Raw genomic sequence first — 21545 nt, forward strand, 5'->3', positions numbered from 1 at the left:
CGTTATTACTTTCTCTTAAGCATTATGTCTACACTTTGGGTAGATTGAGGGACTAGATTATCCTGTGAGCTGCACTTATGAATACGTTGGATCTGGGATTGTGGAGGATTTCAGGCATCACTTCAGATTATCATATGGTGGCTTGTGTCAGTTGTTGCACAATCATTCATGAGAAGAGACCTCAGTTCTTCCTCACCTGGGATGCGACTCATCTCATGACATACTGATTTAGGGATGGAGCAGGAGGGAATGTGCAGGGAGTGGGGGAGGAAGGATTGACAGCATCCTTCTCCAGGTTGCTGAATTCCAGGGTTGCTCTGGTGGGTGGTGGGAGTCTCCCAGTAGGGGTAAATGAATCACATGGAAACATCAGTGAGCTTGGCCATTTATTGATGCCACACAATGGCAGGCTATGGTTACAATCTGGTTTTAAATACTGAGGTACCCACCAAGGTACCCCTTAAGGAGGCTGGGCCTGGCAAAGCAGCAGAGATGCAGAGAGGGCAATGGATGAGGCCGTGTACCACATACAACCACTTTGGAGGACAGTGATAGGTAGAATTGTGCTTCCCCAAACCAGGTTTTTTTTAATGACATAACTTAAAAATAATACTACTAATAATATTTGAACTAGCAATACAACAGAAAAAGAGTAGCATCAAATATGTTGGCTAAGTTTTAGCACCAAACAGTTCATGTCACGTGGTCTCTCTCTTGAAAGTGAATCACTATGCACGGATTCATTGTCCCAGGGCTTGATCCTAAAGTCAGAAGGGAGAAGAGCTAAGACCTGTAATCTCTGGGGTAGCAATGTGTAGCTTTCAGAGTTTGGAGGATTTTAGCCAACTGATGATTGGGAAATTATGATCTGAAACAATATAAATCCCTCAACTTGTGTTCCAGAAATGTGATGAAGGTTATCAAAAACATTCACTAAATATCCGAAAGCATCACACTGGGATGACTCCACCAAGTAGAGATGGGTCAGGAGATTGGATGGAGCTGCACTCTTGATTAAGAAAACCAAATATTAAAACGAGTCATTCCTACAAAGGGGCCATTGCTTGTATCACAAAATGATTTCCTGTTTTACAAAAATAGTCACTATTTAGTCTCTTAAAATATTGTTTCCTTGTGGTGTGTTGAATTATGTTTCGATGTTTAAGAATTAAATTAACCTACACCTTTTCAGAGAAGAGCTAACTAACTCTACCACTGGGAGAGGCAACGTAAACCAAATTGGGTTTGAGAACCTTCATGTATTTAAGCACCAGGCCCTGTGGCGGCCTCTCTGATTCATGGTAGATGTGTATCCAGTGTCTCTTGCTATACATCTCAGTTGCTTGTTCAAGGTGTGAAGGAGGCCATGGAAGAAATAAACCAACAACGCTACTTCATGTTGGCCTACATGAGCACCAAAAGGATGGTCAGATACCATTTAGGCTCTTGCCTTCAGAGTCTCCCTGTTAATCTGAGGTCCCTCTCTTATTGCAAGCACGGGGACCTGTCAAAACCCTGATGACCCAAAGCTGCATGACTGTCAAGGCAACAACCATGTCAAATGACTCTAGCAGCAAGTGCTGTCTTGATTCTGGGGTCCAGAAGGACAGCTGCTACCCAACTGTCTTACAACACAGCCCCACACAGGAAGTGAATGTCCATGAGGCAGGGTTAGGGGCCAATATTCTGCCTTTGAGAAACTAGAGAAAGGCCTAGAATGGAGCACCTGGACAGACCCTTCCTACATTTCTACCATCTTTCTTTGCCACATGGGTCATAAATAACATTTTGCATATTGGGAAATCTGGCCTAGTTTAGTTTGCTGAGGTCAGTAGGAATCGGAGTTTGTTCCTGAGTTTTGTAAGACTGGTCATATCCAGGTCTCTGATGACATGCATGATCCTAGGATAGCAGAGTACCAGCTTAAGTTAAATCCATCCAACTTACTAAATTAATCTCCCTGAAAGCCTACACTATACTTCAGGGGGTTTTTGAGAACTGCCTCATTAGAAAAAATCAGGTTCTTTTCTACTTACATCACTGACAATGTAAGCATCTTCTTGCTAAAACTTATTTCACCAGAGACTGTCACTGGCCAGCAATGTTTAGATTTAAAGACAGAATACAAGAACATAATTAAATAGAAATAAATTCCCTGGTTTTGGTAAACATTTCTATTCACCTCCTGTTTCTGCTCTATTTCAAATTTCATCCCAACCCCAGTGTTTTATTTTCCACAGGCATTTATCAGAATAATACACAGTAATGGCTTGAAAAAAAAAGCGCACAATATAAAAAATTTAAGCTTCTGGTATCCAAGCAATAGAACTGGCGTTGGCCAGCAACACCATTACAAATTTAACAGAAGATGCATGTGGACTTGCCCACTTGTACATCTATCTATATGTTTATATTTGTTCTGCCACCAACTAGACATTAGCACCATTTTTCAATAGCACCATTCTGCTGAATGGATAGATAATTCAAGGGAGAGATGGAATACTGTGCTCCATGGTGAATGTTAACGGTACCTGTGCGTGAGACTGAAGACACGCTGCCCACTACGTGAAGGCCACTCTCCTGCCTTCCCCTCTGTCAAGAGCTGATTCTGAGGGCTTCTTCCCCTGGGGGCTCCACACCCCCCATTTTCCACGTTCAGTTCATATAAATACCTCCCCTTACAAACCAGGAAATTCACCTTGAATCTGAGACCACAGCCTACTTTGACTCCTGATGGGTGATGATGGGAACATCCAGAATAAGCATTCTAACTTTCATTTCACTTTTTTGGACTACCTGACTCACCTATTCACCCCAGAAAACAGGTCCTCAAAAGTAACTATTGGGTGCGCTAGAGAATAGATCAGATTTACCTCACTTTTCAAGTTTTTTTTCTCGAGACTATAAGTTTATACTAAGTTTTTCTATACTTAATACAATTTACCTGGTTCTCGGAAATATTTTAATCTAGAGCTCCATTTTCCAACCTGAGGGTAGGCGGGGGCAGGTTGCAGCTGTGGACCTGGCCGTAGCAGTTGTGGTGTGTAAACCCCTATTGGTGAAAAGACGTTCACCCTGAAGACTCAGGCAGGGAACACGCTAGAGAAGGGAAAGTCACACAGGAAGACTCATTTGCTCTCCTGCAAAGGAATGGGTATTTGCCAGGGAAGTGGGAAGAACAAAAAGCCCATGTTCTCTTCCTTATACTAGCAAGAAATCGATTTCTGTTCATTTGCTTTTTAAGAGTTTTCATAGAAATTATCCTTAAGTCAGAAATGTCTTCTGTAGAACTAACCTAAATCCCTTAGGTTTACTAAAGCCTACAGTTCCTGCCCATGTCCTCTTCTTCTAGCGTCTCCAGGAAGGAATGGGAGTCTATTAAACAGCCCAGATGAAGAGTCCATAGGGATTAGGGACAGACTGAGGGTGAAGCCAGCACTTTCTCTTCCTGCCCCAGTTGAACACGGGGTGAAGAAAGCGGTCCCCTGCCTGGATGAATTACAAGAATGTTCCTGAAAGCTCTCCCCATGACATTTTAAACAGCAGCTGCCCCAAGTAGGGAGACAAAAAAAGGGTGATTTCACCAAGGTAAATTAACAAGATTATTTGTTCCCTGGATAAGTGTGGCTCTGTTTCCTGATACTCTTGAGGTAGTCTGGGAAAAAATCTGGTCTCTCTCTGTTTTTATCTTTAAGGGAGGAACAAAAGACATCATTTCACAGACTTGCCCACCTTGGCACCTTTCCCACGAGCTGATCTCACGAGAGGCCCGATTCTCCTGGATACCTCACCTGCCTATCAGGGAACGGTGAGTATTACAGTCCCATGTCTCCTATGTGGGATGTTTTGTGGCTAAAGAACAGTGGGCTTTGTTTAGTTATGAGCCAAAGTTGAACCTGAAATACACAGAGTAAAACCGCAATGAAGTGGTCCCTGGGCCTAGAACATGTCATGGTCAGCAGGCTGCTGCAGTCTATGGTGGAGGGTGGCTTTCTTCTGGACTTAGGGTACTCTGGGGTTTTTGAGTGGCTGTCGCTTTCTTGGCCTTTGGGTGTGGGCGATGTGTGTCTGGGAACACGAGAGGCAGCACTGAGCCCTCACGGTGGGCACAGAACATTTCTTCATGGTTTTTAGTGTCTGGCAGAAACTGGCTGATAACTTGTCCTTGGTGCAAAGTAAATCTGTGGGAGGAGAAAAAAAATAGGTAAAAAACCAAAGATTATCCTTTTGTAAGTGAATAAGTGCGACTTCTATTAATGGAAGACTTTATGTGTCTCCTGAGAAAAGCTCCATAACAATTCATAATGGTTGACATCCACTGACATTCACTCCTGTGTAGCAATGTTATACATTCCCACCCTTGCCATGGCCACCCGGTGGTGAATACTTCCCCACTCCTGGACTTTGGGTTCAGCCCTCTGACTTGCTTTGGACAATGGGATGTTAGTGGACATGATCCCTGCAGGGCCTTGGAATGTGAGGGAGGACGAGGCTGCCCTGATGAGCTTCTGCCATCACCGTTAGAAGACTCTGGCTCATGCAGCCACTGGACCAAGGAGGATGAGACACATGGAGCAGACCTAGACCCAACCTACAGCCTGCAGCCGAGGCCAACCACAGCCAAGCTAGATCAGCTGAACTTGAGCTGAGCAAAAAATTCACGCTTGTAGTTTTAAAGCACTGAGTTTAGAGATGCCTTGTTATGCAGGATTGTTATGCAATAGTTGAATGCAATATTTTACATGCATCGCTTCATTGAATCTTCACAGCAGTAACTATCAGGTAAATACAACTGTTCTTTCCATTTTACAAAAGGAGACGTAAAGCCTACAGAAGTTAAGAACTTGCACAATGTTATCCAGCTGATAAGTGGCATAGTCAGATCTGAACATGGGCAGTTTTGACTCTAGCTCATGCTTTTATCAGTCATATCATCCAGAGCACCAAGCAGTCACCCCGTCAGCCAACTAACCAATGCTTCCTGAGCAAAGGATATAGATGTATAAAATGTGGTCACTGCCCTCCAGAAATGTACCATGTAGATGAAGGCATAAGACTTGCACAAATAATTCCCAGGGTAAGGATACAATTAGTTACTTGGGTACTAATCCTTGTTCTACCCTAACTCTGGGCAAGTAAGTTCCTGAATTATTTCGGCCCTCCTTTCCTCATACATGAAACAGGGAATTGGACTATATTTCTCAGGGACTACCCTTGCGTATTCTATGGGTGGTACTCAGACTGCACTGGCCCATGTACTCCTGGTCTGGAAGGAATTCAGTAAGGCCCCAATAGCACATTTTTCTTTTATAAAGTGAAATTGTTTCAAACTTTGCTTCAGTGCCTCTCAGAGCTCTGGTTGATCTTCTTTCTCCATTACAGAAAAGATATGAACAGTCCTAAAGAAAAGCTTTTGCCCAAACAGGCTGCTGTCCTTTGTAAATAGAACTGTCAGTAAAAGTAGAAATTGAGGTAATATTCTCTTTACCCAAATCTGTGACAGTATTTTTGCCTCTCTATGCATTTTTCACCTTCAGGTCATGAAGGCAAAAAAATGCTTTTTATCTTCTCAGAACTCATCATTTCCTTGACTGTGCCTTGTATTTTCATGAAGAAATGTCTTCTGTTAGCTGTCAGAATTCCATTTGGTTTGCAAGTGTTAAGTGCACTTGGGAGTAGGTAACATATAATGCTCCTAGAACCCCAAACCTCTTCATTGCTGATTATTTTCTTCTTCAGGCCTCTTCCTAAACATTTCATAAAAATCAGTGCCCTCTAATCCCCCAGGAAACTTCTATACACGATCTGACATTTCAGAAAGAGTACACATTTCTGCCAAGTGTTCCTACTGTGGAATAGAAATCTGAGCTCTTCGTCTCCCATGTGCCCACCAGAGAAGCAGGTGTTCTCCATGGGGCTGCTGTTCAGAACAAGGCAGGTCTTCCTCCCTAGGCTTCTGGCATTGGGGCAGGGCCCAGCATGGACGCCTAGGCATCATAGGGCTGCTCTGATTTCTTAGCCAGCCTCTCCTAAATTCCTTATGGATGGTGGACAGAGAAGGTGCATCTGGGGTAGCTCTCCCTGCCATGAGTATGTGAGTGCTCTGGGGCTACTACAAGAAAAGAAGACAGAGGAAGTATGAAGGCTTAGCTTCCATTCCTTCTCTCCACAAAGCTTCTTTGGACCACGTTGGACCACATGGATCCCTTCTGTCCCAATCTCCAAACTTGTATTATTATTGTTAACATTTGCTCAAACATGGCACTATGTTCTATCTTGAACTGTTCTGTAAATGGTGTTGAGCCTTTTCTGCTAAAGGCTGAAGTGTGACCGCTCTCTAGGGTGTCTACTGTTCTAAAAAGGCCTCTTAGAGGACCCTAAAGTCTTTAACTTTGTTCTGGGTTGAATTGGATCCTCCAAAGTTTAAGTGTTCCCCCAAAGTTGAAGTCCTAACCATTGGTACCTGTGAATGTGACCTTATTTGGAAATATTTCCTTGCAGATGTAATTATGATGTAAATTAAGATGACTTAATCAACATGATTGTGTCCTTATAGAGAGAGAAGAGCTAGACACACGCAATAAAGAGAAAGCCATGTGACGACACAGACACACAGAGGAAGATGGCCATGTGATGATGGAGGCAGAGATTGGAGTTATGCAGCTACAAGCCAAGGAAAGCCGGTGACTACCAGAAGCTAAGAGACAGGGAGCATGGCCCTACCAAGAACCGTGGTTTTTGGACTTCTTGCCTCCAGAACTGTGAGACTAAATTTCTGTTGTTTTAACAACACAGATAACAATTTCTTAAGCACTTACCACACACTAGGCAATGTGCTTGGCATATGCTATCTCATTTGATCTTCATATAAATTTACTTATACCTATTGTTCTCCCTTTAAAACTGAAGTTCCACAGAGGCTTAATAACTGGCCCAGTGTCTCACAGCTGGAACACAGATGGTGGTGCTGGAATCTGAATGCTGCCTCAGTGCCTCTAAAGCACTGCCACCAAGAAAATGAATCTCTTGTGCTGGTTATGGGGAAGAAGGGGCCCACATGGACAGGTCTTCCCTGACTAGAGCAGCTTCATTTGTTCAACCAAGGGCCCCCACTTGTCAGGTCAACATCTACGTGACTGAAAGAGGCTCAAACAAGCCTGGTGTCCTTGCCTGATCTTGGGAACCACTGGATAATGAGCCCAGCTTTTCAGTGGTCCTCAGAGCCCTGGGAACATGTGGGTCCTGGAATCCTCCTGTTTGAAAGTGGGAAACTGGAAGGAAGAGTGGAGGATAGCGGTGACCTATTTTGGGAGCCTGTGCTCCAGACCTATGTTTAGCAGCTCATTTAGACAATGACTGGGAGCCCAACATCACGGCAGGGCTTAATTGCACCAGTTCTCGTTATTATTGTGAAACAATGAAGGATGCTGTGTTCATCAGCCAACTGTATCCCAGCTGAAGCACACAATGCTTATAATTGGGGGCAACTTAGGACATCCCAATTTGCCTATGCCTGTTTAATAGAAATCATACTTGGAAATGTAAAGGGACAGTTATAAGCTTGTTGCCCTGCTGTTGGCTATGTCTAGGTTGAAGGGATAATATTTTGCCCACAAAAGTTGGAAAATAATTTCAATGTTGTTGGCAAATACAGTGTCTGTAAGACTTTGGGTTTCGTGAGGCCAGGGAATGTGTCAGACTCATTTCTGTGTCCTCAGTTTTTAGTACTTGCCTGAGACGTATCTTGTGATCAGCAATATTTGCTGAATAAATGAAAGTTCTGTTCATCTGGAAGAATATCTTTCAGTAGGAAGATGCTAAGCTCACCTCTGCCCACAGGCACACCAAAATTACAACTATTTACAGAGCAACTATTGACGTGAAAGAAAGATTGGAAGACTGGCAGAAAAGCTCTTCTATGACTAAAAATATAAAGAAGGAGCCACAACAAGACAGGTAGGAGGGATGGAGATGTGGTATAGTCAGGACCCATACCCCTGGGTGGGTGAACCACAAATAGGAGAATAATTACAATTATAGAGGTTCTCCACAAGCGAGGGGCTTGAGCCCCACATCAGGCTCCCAAGCCCAGTGGTCCTGCACTGAGAAGATGAGCCCCCAGAACATTTGGCATAAAGGTCAGTAGGGCTTAATCAGGAGAGCCAAGGGCTATGGGGAATAGAGACTCCACTCCTAAAGGGCACACACAAAATCTCACAGGACCCAGCGCAGAAGCAGTAATTTGAAAGGAGCCTGGGTCAGACCCATCTGCTGATCTTGGAGAGTCTCCTGCAGAGACAAGAGGCAACTAGAGCTCACCCTGGGGACACAGACACTGGTGACAGCTGTTTTGGGAAGCTCGTTCTAGCACGAGGACACTGGTGCTGGCACGCACCATTTTGGAATCCTCCCTCCAACACTAGGACCAGGCTCCAGCCACCAGTCTGTGAGCACTGGTACTGGGATGCCTCAGGCTGAGCAACTAGCCGGGTGGAGACACAGCCCCACTCACCAGCAGGCCTGCTGCCTTAAAACCCCCTGAGCTGCTTTAGGACCTGGCCCTGTCCACCAGAGGGCCTAGGGCCCAGCCCTGTGGGTGCTGAGACTAGCCTCAGGACTCCTGGGTCCTGGAGCCAGAGACCCTGGCTCCACCCACCAGTGGGCAGACACCAGCTCCAGGACCCTCAGGGCCCTGCAGCCAGAAGTCTGAAGACCATGTTTCACCCACCAGTGGGTAGACACAAGCCCCAGGACTACTGCAGCTTGCCATGTCAGTACTCCCTGGGCCTGACCATCAGCAGGCTAACATCTGCTCTGAGACACCTTGAGTCCCTCAACCAGCAGTCCCAGGATCTGGCCCCACCTACCAGTGGGTTGACACCAGCTCCGAGACACCTTGTATCTCTCACCAGCAGGCCAGCACCAGCTTTGGGACACCCTGGAACTCACAGCCAGCCATGTCAGGAACCGGCTCTGCAGTCACCCACTCCTGAACCCAGGTCTGCCTACAAGCTGGCTAGGACTACCCAGGGGAATCCCGGGACTCTGCAGCCAGCTATTTCATGCCCTGCCCTGCCCCACCAACTAGCAGTCTCCACACAAGGCAGAGCCTCACACCAACCTAGTAGGAAGCCAGCCACACCTACCAGACCACCCACAGTAGTCAGCCCATCACAAAAAGAAGGACCCATGCAGCCCATGTAGGGGGCACCCCTATAGCATATAGCTCTGGTGACCAGAGGGGAGTATGCGGCTGGGACACACAGGATGTCTCCTACAAAAGGCCACTTCTCCAGGGTGAGAAAACATAATCAACCTACCAAATACATAGAAATAAAAACAGCAAATTAGGGAAAATGAGGCAACAGAGGAATATATTCCAAATGAAGGAATAAGATAAAACCCCAGAAGAACTAAATGAACTGAAGATAGGCAACCTATCCAATAAAGAGTTCAAGGTAATGATTGTAAAGATACTCAAAGAACTTGGGAGAAAAATGGCTGAATACAGTAAGACATTAACAAAGAGAAAGAAATAGCTGAAAAATAGAAAAACTGAAATAAAAAATACACTAAAAGGATTAAATAGTAGATTAGATGATACAGAGGAATGGATCAGTGAACTGGAAAGCAGAGTAGTGGAAATAACTGAAGTTGAACAGAAAAAAAAAAGAATTTAAAAAATGAGGACAATTCAGAAACCTCTGTGATATAACATCAAGTGTACTAACATTCACATTATACGGCTCCCAGATGGAGAACAGGAGAGAAATGGGAAGAGGACATATTTGATGATATAATAGCTAAAAACTGCCCTAACCTGGGATAGAAAATAGACAACCAGGACCAGGAAGCATAGAACCCAAAACAGGAACCCAAAGATGATCATACCGACACAATGTAATTAAAATGGTAAAAATTAAAGATAAAGGGAGAAAATTAAAATCAGCAAAGGATGCTGGAGAGGGTGTGGAGAAAAAAGGGAACCCTCCTATATTGTTGGTGGGAATGTAAACTGGTACAGCCACTATGGAGAACAGTATGGAGGTTCCTTAACAAACTAAATATAGAATTACCATATGATCCAGCAATCCCACTCCTGGGCATCTATCTGGAGAAAAGATACATGCACCACAATGTTCACTGCAGCACTGTTTACAATAGCCAGGACATGGAAGCAACCTAAATGTCCATCAATAGAAGAATGGATAAAGAAGATGTGGTACATATATACAGTGGAATATTACTCAGCCATAAAAAAGAAAAAAATAATGCCATTTGCAGCAACATGAATGGACCCAGAGATTGTCATACTGAGTGAAGAAAGTCAGACAAAGACAAATATCACATGATATCACTCATATGTGGAATCTAAAAAAGGCTACAAATGAACTTATCTACAAAACAGAAATAGAGTTTGGGACTTCCCTGGTGGTCCAGTGGTAAAGAATACACCTTACAATGCAGGGGACAAGGGTTTGATCCCTGGTCAGGGAACTAAGATCCCACATGCCGTGGGGCAACTAAGCCCATGCGCCACAACTACTGCGCTTGTGTGCCTCAACTAGAGAGAGAAAACCTGCACACCACAGAGAGAAGCCTGCACACCACAACAAAAATCCCGCATGCCTCAGTGAAGATCCCACGTGCTGCAACTAAGATCCAATGCAGCCAAAAATAAAGTAAAGAATAAAGAAATGTTAAAACAAAACAAAACAGAAATAGAGTTACAGATGTAGAAAATAAACTTATGGTTACTGGGGGGTATGTGGTAGGGAGGGATACATCGGAAGACTGGGATTGACACATACACACTACTACATATAAAATAGGTAACTAATAAGGACCTACTGTATAGCACAGGGAACGCTACTCAATACTCTGTAATGGCCTATATGGGAAAAGAATCTAAGAAAGAGTGGATATATGTATATGTATAACAGATTCAGTTTGCTGTACACCTGAAACTAACACAACACTGTAAATCAACTATACCCCAATAAAAATTTTTTAAAAAATCAGCAAGGGAAAAGCAGCGAGTAGAAAAGAACTCCCATATGGCTATCAGTTGACTCTTCAGCAGAAACTCTGCAGGCCAGAAGGGCACGATATATTTCAAGTGATGAAAGGGGAAAATCTACAACTAAGAATACTCTACCTGGCAAAGCTTTCATTTAGATTTGATAGACAGATCAAAAGTTTTACAGACAAGCAAAAGCTAAAAAAATTCAGCACCACCAAACCAGCTTTGCAAGAAATGCTAAAAAGAACTTCTCTAAGTGAAAAAGAAAATGCCACAGTTAGAAACATAAAAATTATAAAAGGAAAATTTAAGTGGTAAAGACAAATATGCAATAAAGGTAATAAATCAACCATGTATAAAGCTAGTAGAAAGATTAAAAGGCAAAAGTAGCAAAATCATCTATATCCACAATAAGTAGTTAAGGGATGTACAAAACAAAAACATAAAATATGTCAAAAACAGTAAACATGGGAGAGGGGAATAAAAATGCAGGGTTGTTAAAATGCATTTGAACTTAGAGATCAGCAGCTTAAAATAATTATATACATATGGCTATATATAAACCTCATGGTAACCACAAACCAAAAATCTATCACAGATACGCAAAAAAGAGAAAGGAATCCAAATATAACACTAAAGATAGTCATCAAATCACAAAAGAAAAGAAATGAACAAAAAAGAACTACAAAAACAATTAACAAAATGGCAACAAGTACATATCTATCAATAATTACTTTAAATATAAATGAACTAAATGCTCCAATTAAAAGACATAGCATGGCTGAAGGGATACAAATACAAAACCTGTATGCCTATAGGAGACTCACTTCAGATCTAAAGACACAGACTGAAAGTGAGGGGATGGAAAGAGGTATTCCATGAAAATAGAAGTGAAAAGAAAGCCATGGTAGCAATACAGGTATTAGACAAAATAGACCTTAAAACAAAGATTGTAACAAGAGACAGAACATTATACAATGATCAAGAAATCAATCCAAGAAGAAGATATAATAAAGGTAAATATATATTCACCCAACATAGGAGCACCTAAATACATAAAGCAAATATTAACAGACATAAAGGGAGAAATTGACAGTAACTCAATAATAGTAGGGGAATTTAACACCATGCATACATCAGCGGGCAGATCATCCAGAAAGAAAATCAATAAGGAAACACTGGCCTTAAATGGTACATTAAACAAGCTCCCAGAGGAAGCTGATACTACTGGTTCACGGACCACATTAACACAGATTGGAACAGGGTCCAAGGACAAGATGGTGGAGTAGAAGAACCTGAGCTCACCTCCTCTTAAGAAAACACCAAAATCACAACTAACTGTGAACCATCAACAAAAAAGACTGAAACCTACCAAAAAAGATATTCCACTTCCAAAACAAAGAAGAAGCCACCCACAACGAGTTGGTAGAAGGGGTGCATCTGTGATACAATCAAATCTCAAACCTGCTGGGTGGGTGACCCACAAACTGGAAAATAATTATATCACAGAGGTTCTCCCATAGGAGTGAGAGTTCTGAGCCCCATGTCAGGCTTCCCAGTTTGGGGGTTTGGAATTGGCAGGAGGAGCCCCCAGGGTATTTGGCTTTGAAGCCCAGCAGGGCTTGATCGCAGGAACTTCACAGGACTGGGGGAAACAAACTCCACTCTTGGAGGGTGCGCACAAAGTCTCGTGTGCACCAGGACCCAGGGGAAAAAGCAGTGACATCATAGGCGCCAGGGCCAGACCTACCTGCTGGGCTTGGAGGGTCTCCTGGAGAGGTGGGGGGGTGGCTGTGGCTCACTGTGGGGACAAGGACACTGGTGGCAAAGGTACTGGGGAGTACTCATTGGTGTGAGTTGTCCTGGAGGCCCCCATTTTGATGCCAAGACCTGGCCCTACCCATTTAGAGAAGAGTTGACACCTATCCTTCTGAAATTATTTTTAAAAATTTTAGAGGAAGGAACACTCCCAAACTCATTCTATGAGGTCACCATCACCCTGATACCAAAACCAGACAGATATCACAAAAAAAAAAAGAAAAAAAGAAAGAAAATTACAGGCCAATACCACCAATAAACAAAGACGCAAAAATCCTCAACAAAATACTAGCAAACTGAATCCAACAATATATTAAAAGGATCATACACCATGATCAAGTGGGATTTATCCCAGGGATGCAAGGGTTTTTCAATATCCACAAATCAATCAGTATGATACACCACATTAACAAAGTGAACAATAAAAACCATATGACTATCTCAATAGATGCAGAAAAAGCTTTTGACAAAATTCAACACCCATTTATGATTAAAAAAACTCTCTGGAAAGTGGGCATAGAGGGAACATACCTCAACATAATAAAGGCCATATAAGACAAACCCACAGCTAACAACATATTCAATGGTGAAAAATTTAAGGCATTTCCTCTAAGATCAGGAACAACACAAGGATGTCCACTCTCACCACTTTTATTCAACATCATTTTGGAAGTCCTAGCCACGGCAATCAGAGAAGAAAAAGAAATAAAAGGAATTCAAATTGGCAAAGAAGAAGTAAAACTGTCACTGCCTGCAGATGACATAATACTATACATAGAAAATCCTAAAGATGCTACCAGAACACTACTAGAGCTCATCAATGAATTCAGTAAAGTTGCAGGATACAAAATTAATACACAGAAATCTGTTGCATTTATATACACAAAGAAAGAAAGATCAGAAAGAGAAATTAAGGAAACAATCCCATTTACTATTGCATAAAAAAGAATAAAATACCTAGGAATAAACCTACCTAAGAAGGCAAAAGACCTGTACTCTGAAAACTGTAAGATACTTATGAAAAAATCAAAGATGACATAAACAGATGGAAAGATACCATGTTCTTGGATTGAAGAATCAATATTGTCAAAATGACTATACTACCCAAGGTAATCTACAGATTTAATGCAATCCCTATCAAATGACCAATGGCAGTTTTTGCAGATCTAGAACAAAAAACTTAAAATTTGTATGGAAACACAAAAGACCCCAAATAGGCAAAGCAATCTTGAGAAAGAAAAACAGAGCAGGAGGAATCAGGCCCCCTGACTTCAGGCTATACTATAAAGCTACAGTAATCAAAACAGTATCATACTGGTAAAAAGACAGAAATATAGATCAATGGAACAGGATATACAGCCCAGAAATAAACTCACACACCTACAGTCAATTAATCTATAACAAAGGAGGCAAGAATATACAGTGGAGACAAGACTGTATCTTCAGTAAGTGGTGCTGGGAAAACTGGACAGCTACATGTAAAAGAATGAAGTTAGAGAATGTACTAAAACCACACACAAAAGTATACACAAAATGGATTAAAGACTTAAATGTAAGACCAGATACTATAAAACTCTTAGAGGAAAACACAGGCAGAACACTCTTTGACATAAATTGCAGCAATATCCTTTTGGATTCACCCCCTAGAGTAAGAAAAATAAAAACAAAAATAAACAAATGGGACCTAATTAAACTTAAAAGCTTTTGCACCACCAAGAAAACTATAAACAAAAAGACAACTCACAGAATGGGAAAAAATACTTGCAAATGAAGCAATCGACAAAGGATTAATCTCCAAAATATACAAACAACTCATGCAGCTCAATATCAAAAAAAACAAAAAACCCAATCAAAAAATGGGCAGATCTAAATAGACATTTCTCCAAAGAAGACATACAGATGGCCAAAAAACACATGAAAATATGTTCAACATCACTAATTACTAGAGAAATGCAAATCAAAACTATAATGAGGTATCACCTCACACCAGTCAGAACGGCCATCGTCAGAAAGTCTACAAACAGTAAATGCTGGAGAGAGTGTGGAAAAAAGGGAACCCCCTTACACTGTTGGTGGGAATGTAAGTTGGTGCAGCCACTATGGAGAACAGTAGGGAGGTTCCTTAAAAACTAAAGATAGAGCTACCATATGATCCTGCAATCCCACTCCTGGGCATATATCTGGAGAAAACCATACTCCAAAAAGATACAGCCACCCCAATATTCATTGCAGTACTATTTACCATAGTCAAGACATGGAAGCATCCTAAATGTCCATCAACAGGTGAATGGATAAAGAAGATGTGGTATATATGTATAATGGAATATTACTCAGCCATAAAAAGTAATGAAATAATGCCATTTGCAGCAACATGGATGGACACAGAGATTATCATACTAAGTGCAGTAAGTCAGACAAAGACAAATATCATATGACATCACTTATATGTGGAATATAAAAAACATACAAATGAACTTATTTACAAAACAGAAACAGACTCACAGAAAACAAACTTATGGTTACCAAAGGCAAAAGGTGGGGGGAAGGGATAAATTAGGAAGTTGGGATTAACATATAGACACTACTATAAATAAAATAGATAATCAACAAGGACCTACTGTATAGCACAGGGAACTCTCCTCAATATTCTGTAATAACCTATATGGGAACAATCTGAAAAAGAATGGATATATGTATATGTATAACTAAATCACCCTGCTGTACACCTGAAACACAACACTGTAAATCAACTATACTCCAATATAAAATAAAAATTAAAAAAAATAAGTATAAGAGCTCTAAAAAAAGCTCACTGATCACAGATCACCATAATTTAGTAATAATGAAAAAGCTTATAATATTGTGAGAAGTACCAAAATGTGACTCTGAGACACTAAGTGAGCAAATGCTGTTGGGAAAATGGTGGCAATAGTCTTACTCAACTCACAGTTGCCACAAACCTTCAATTTATAAAAATGTAAAATCAGAGAAGCATAATAAAGTGGCAAACAGTAAAAAAAAGAACACAGCATGGATCAGCTTGACTAGAGAATATGTACTTCACATATGCTCTTTGACTTTGGCAATGGTATCTTGTGATTTAAGGGTTTTCCTTTTGGTTGGCTGGTTTTTCTTCAGATGATCCTATCCTTGATGAAAGTGAGATCTTAATGAAACCTTAATTCAGACACTGCAAATCACAAACACACTCTATGTATGAAAGAAACAGATAAATATCCCCACATTTCTTTCCCAGTTCCAATTACCCATTTCAGTAAAAAACATTTTTCCTTAAAAAAAAATGATACATTAAACCAAATGGAGATACACACACACACACACACACACATATATATATATACCTTCCATCCAAAAGCAGATAATAAACATTCTTTAAAATGTACATGGAACATTCTACAGGATAGATCACATTATGCCACAAAACAAGTCTCAGTAAATTTAAGATAAATGAAATCATATCAAGCATCTTTTCCAAATACAATATATGAGACTAGAAATCAGCTACAAGAAAAAACTTCAAAAAACACAAACATGTGGAGACTAAATAACATTTTGCTAAGCAACCAATGGATCACCGAAGAAATAAAAGAAGAAATCAAAAAATACCTATAGACAGACGAAAACAAAACACAAAGATCCAAAGTCTGTGGGATGCAACAAAAGCAGTTCTAAGAAGGAAATTTTAGCCATACAAGCCTACCTCAGGAAACAAGAAACATCTCAAAAAAAACCCCAACATTACACCTAAAGGAATTAGAAAAAGAAGGACAAACAAAACCCAAAGTTAGAAGGAAAAAGATCATATATATCAGAGCATAAATAAATGGAGACTAATAAAACAATAATAAAGATCAATGAAACTGAGAGCTGGTTCTTTGAAAAGATAAAAAGAGGGCCCAAATCAATAAAATCAGAAGTGAAAAAGAAGTAACAACTGATACCACAGAAATACAAAGGATCATAAGAAATTATATGAACAATTATACACCAATGAAATGGATGACCTAGAAGAAATGGACAAATTTCTAGAAATGTACAATCTCACAAGACTGAATCAGGAAGAAATAGCAAATGTGAATAGACTGATTACCAGTAATGAAAATGAATCAATAATAATAAAAAAAAACTCCCAACAAACAAAAGCCTGGAAGCAGATGGCTTCATAGGTGAATTCTACCAAACATTTAGAGAAGAGTAACATGTATCCTCTTCAAACTATTACAAAAAATTGATGAGGAAGAAACACTAACAGACTCATTCCACAAGGCCAGCATTGCCCCAATATCAAAACCAGATAAAGAGATCACAAAAACGAAAATTACAGGCCAATATCATTGATGGACAAATGCAAAAATCCTCAACAAAATATTAGCAAACCAAATTCAACAATACATTCAAAGGAGCATACACCATGATCAAGTGGGATTAATCCCAGGGATGCAAGGATGGTTCAGTATTTGCAAATCAATCAATATGATACACCACATTAACAAATTGAAGAATGAAATCATATGATCATCTCAACAGATGCCAAAAAGCTTTTGATAAAATTCAACATCCATCTATGATAAAAAACTCTCCAGAAAGTGGGTTTAGAGGGAACATACTTCAACACAATAAAGCCCATATGATAAGCCCACAGCTAACATCATAGTCAATGGTGAAAAGCTTAGCGCATTTCTTTTAAGATCAGGAAGAACACAAGGATGTCCACTCTCGCCACTTTTATTCAACGTAGTATTGGAAGTCCTAGCTACAACAATCAGAAAAATAAAATAAATCCAAACTGGAAAGGAAGAAGTAAAATTGTCACTGTTTGCAGATGACATGACACTAAACATAGAAAATCCTAAAGATGCTACCAGAAAACTAGTAGAGCTCATCAATGAATTCAGTAAAGTAGCAGGTTACAAAATTAATATACAAAAATATGTTGCATTTCTATAACTAACAATGAACTATTAGAGAAATTAAGGAAACAATCCCATTTACAACCACATCAAAAGGAATAAAATACCAAGGAATAAATCTAAGGTAGTAAAAGACCTGTACTTGTAAAACTATAAGACAATGATAAAAGAAATTGAAGATGACACAAACAAATGGAAAGATATCTTGTGTTCATGAATTGGAAGAATTAGTATTGTTTAAGTGACTATACTACCTAAGGAAATCTACAGATTCAGTGCAATCCCTATCAAAGTACCAATGGCATTTTTCACAGAACTAGAACAAATAATTCTTAAATTTGTACAGAAACACAAAAGACCTCAAATAGGCAAAACAATCTTGAGAAAGAACAAAGGTGGAGGTATCACGTGACCTGATTTCCAACTATACTACAAAGCTATGGTAATCAAAACAGTATAGTACTGGCACAAAAACAGACACACAGTTCAATGGGACAGAATAGAGAGCCCAGAAATGAACCCACTCTTATATGGGCAAATAATCTATGACAAAGCAGTGAAGAATATACAATGGAGAAAAGACATCTTCTTCAACAAACAGTGGTGGGAAAACTGGACAGCTACATGGGAAAGAATCAAACTGGACTACTCTCTCACACCATGCACAAAAATAAATTCAAAATGGATTAAAGACTTAAACCTAAGACTGGAAACCATAAAGCCTCTCAAAGAAAACATAGGTAGTATGCTCTTTGACATTGGTCTTAGTAATTTTTTTTGGATCTGTCTGCTTAGGCAAGGGAAATGAAAGCAAAGGTAAACAAATGGGAATACATCAAACTAAAAAGTTTTTGCACAGTGAAGGAAAATATCAACAAAATGTAAAGGCTGCCTACTGAATGGGAGGAGAAATTGATATTTGCAAACAGTGTATTTGATAAGGGGTTACTATCCAAAATATACAAAGAACTCATACAACTCAACATCAAAAAACATAAAACCTGATTAAATAATGGGCAGAGGATCTGAATAGAAATTTTCCAAAGAAGACATACAGATGGTCAACAGGTACATGAAAAGATGCTCAACATCACTTATCAAAAGGGAAATGCAAATCAAAACCACAATGAGATATCATCTCACACCTTTCAGAATGGTTTGCATCAAGAAGACAACAAATAATAAACATTGGCCAGGATGTGGAAAAAAGGGAACCCTTGTGCCCTGTTGGTGGGAGTGTACATTGGTGCAGCTACTATGGAAAACAGTATGGAGGTTCCTCAAAAAATTAAAAATATAACTACCATATGATCCAACAATTCCACTCCTGTGTATTATCCAAAGAAAACAAAAACACTAATTAGAAAAGATATATGCACCTCTATGTTCATTGCAGCACTATTTACACTAGCCAACATATGGAGGCAACCTAAATGCCCATCAACAGATGAATGGATAAAGAAGATGTGGTATATATATACACAATGGAATATCACTCAGCCATGAAAACGAATGACATCTTGCCATTTGCGACAATATGGATGGACCTAGAGGTTATTATGTTAAGTGAAATAACTCAGAGAAAGACAAATACTGCATGGTCTTACTTATTTGTGGAATCCAGAAAACAAAACAAAACAAAAACAGACTAATAGATACAGAGAACAAACAGGTGGTTGCCAGAGGGGTGTGGGGTAGGGGGAGGAAAGATATAGGTGAGGGAGGTTAAGAGGTACACACTTCAGTTATAAAATTAATGAGTCATGGGTATGAAATGTACAGTGTGGGGAATATAGTCAATAACTATGTAATATCTTTGAATGGTGACAGATTGTAACTCGACTTATCATTGTGATCAGCTTGAAATGTATAGAAATATCAAATCCCTATCTTGTGTGCCAAGAACTAACACAGTGTTGTTATACTTCAAAAACAAACTCAGAAAAATAGATAAAATTTGTGGTTACCAGAGGTGGGTGTAGGAGAGGGGGAAGTGGAGGAAGGCAGTCAAAATATACAAATTTCCAGTTACAATACTAAGGATGTAATATACAACACGATAAATATAATAAGCACTGCTGTACAATATATATGAAAGTTTTTAAGAGTAAATTCTAAGAGTTCTCATCACAAGAAAACAAATTTCTATTTCTTTAATTTAGTATCTAACACAGTAAAGTTACTGTGATAGTCAGTCCCTAATGTATGTAAATCAAATAATTACGCTGTACACCTTAAATTTATACAGTGCTACGTGTCAGTTATATCTCAATAAAACTGGAAGAAAAAATTTTAAGTCTGCTGACTCAAATGTTTATTTGTATCAACTTTAAGTACTATCCTTATTACTTTCCTTATTTTTCTACTGCGTTCTGTACCCCTCATTCCCCAAATTAAACAACAACAACCCAAGAATGGTGTGCATAAGGGTTTTGCTTTTGTTTTTTAATCATCATGAATATAATTCCTAGAAGACAGCTGATATTCAGTAAATATTTCTGGATGAATTTTTTTGACTTTTTAAAAAATTGGGGTATAGTTGCTTTACAATGTTGTGTCAGTTTCTGTTGTATGACGAAGTGAATCAGCTACATGTATACATATATCCCCTCCCTCTTGGACCTCCTTCCCACCCCTCCCTCATCCCATCCATCTAGGTCACTGCAGAGCACCGAGCTGAGCTCCCTGACTATACAGAAGGTTCCCACTAGCTATCTGTTTTACACATGGCAGCGCACATATGTCAGTCCCAATCTCCCAATTCATCCCACCCCCGCTTTCCCTCCTTGGTGTCCATACATTTGCTCTCTACACCTGTGTCTCTATTTCTGCCTTGCAAACAGGTTCATCTGTACCATTTTTCTAGATTCCACATATATGTGTTAATAGACAATATTTGTTTTTCTCTTTCTGACTTACTTCACTCTGTATGACAGTCTCTAGGTCCAACCGTGTCTCTACAAATGACCCAATTTTGTTCTTTTTTATGGCTGAGTAATAGTCCACTGTGTATATATGTACCACACCTTCTTTATCCATTCATCTGTTGATGGACATTTATGTTGCTTCCATGTCCTGGCTATTGTAAATAGTGCTTCAGTGAACATTGGGGTGCATGTTGCCCTTTTGTTTTTGTTTTTTAATATCTTTATTGGAGTATAATTACTTTACAATGTTGTGTTAGTTTCTGCTGTACAACAAAGCGAATCAGCTATATGTATACATATATCCCCATATCCCCTCCCTCTAGAGCCTCCCTCCCACCCTCCCTATCCCACCCCTCTAGGTCGTCACAAAGCACCTAGCTGATCTCCCTGTGCTATGCAGCAGCTTCTCACTAGCTATCTATTTTACATTTGGTAGTGTATATATGTCAGTGTTACTCTCTCACTTCATCCCAGCTTCCCCTACCCTGCTGTGTCCTCAAGTCTGTTCTCTACGTCTGCGTCTTTATTCCTGACCTGCCACTAGGTTCATCAGTACCGCTTTTTTAGATTCCATATATGTGTGTTAGCATACAGTATTTGTTTTCCTCTTTCTGACTTGCTTCACTCTGTATGACAGACTCTAAGTCCATCCACCTCATTAAAAATAACTCAGTTTCATTTCTTTTTATGGCTGAGTAATATTCCATTGTATATATATGTGCCACATCTTCTTTATCCATTCACCTGTCGATGGACACTTAGGTTGCTTCCATGTCCTGGCTATTGTAAACAGTGCTGCAATGAACATTGTGGTGCATGACTCTTTTTGAATTATGGTTTTCTCAG

At 40.0% G+C, this 21545-nt stretch overlaps 1 protein-coding gene across 2 annotated transcripts in view; it reads right to left on the reverse strand.

The window, feature by feature from the left end:
* Positions 1-373: 373 nt before the first annotated feature.
* ADAMTS12 (ADAM metallopeptidase with thrombospondin type 1 motif 12) overlaps positions 374-21545 on the reverse strand; it is a 387476-nt gene continuing 366304 nt past the window's right edge. For both annotated transcript variants that reach the window (XM_059916187.1, XM_059916186.1), the window contains one exon: positions 374-4181. In XM_059916187.1, coding sequence (XP_059772170.1) covers positions 4003-4181 — 179 coding nt within the window. In that variant the 3' untranslated portion in view covers positions 374-4002. The remainder of the gene's footprint in view (positions 4182-21545) is intronic.

This window comes from Balaenoptera ricei, chromosome 3, assembly GCF_028023285.1.
Source record: "Balaenoptera ricei isolate mBalRic1 chromosome 3, mBalRic1.hap2, whole genome shotgun sequence".
Lineage (NCBI taxonomy): Eukaryota > Metazoa > Chordata > Mammalia > Artiodactyla > Balaenopteridae > Balaenoptera > Balaenoptera ricei.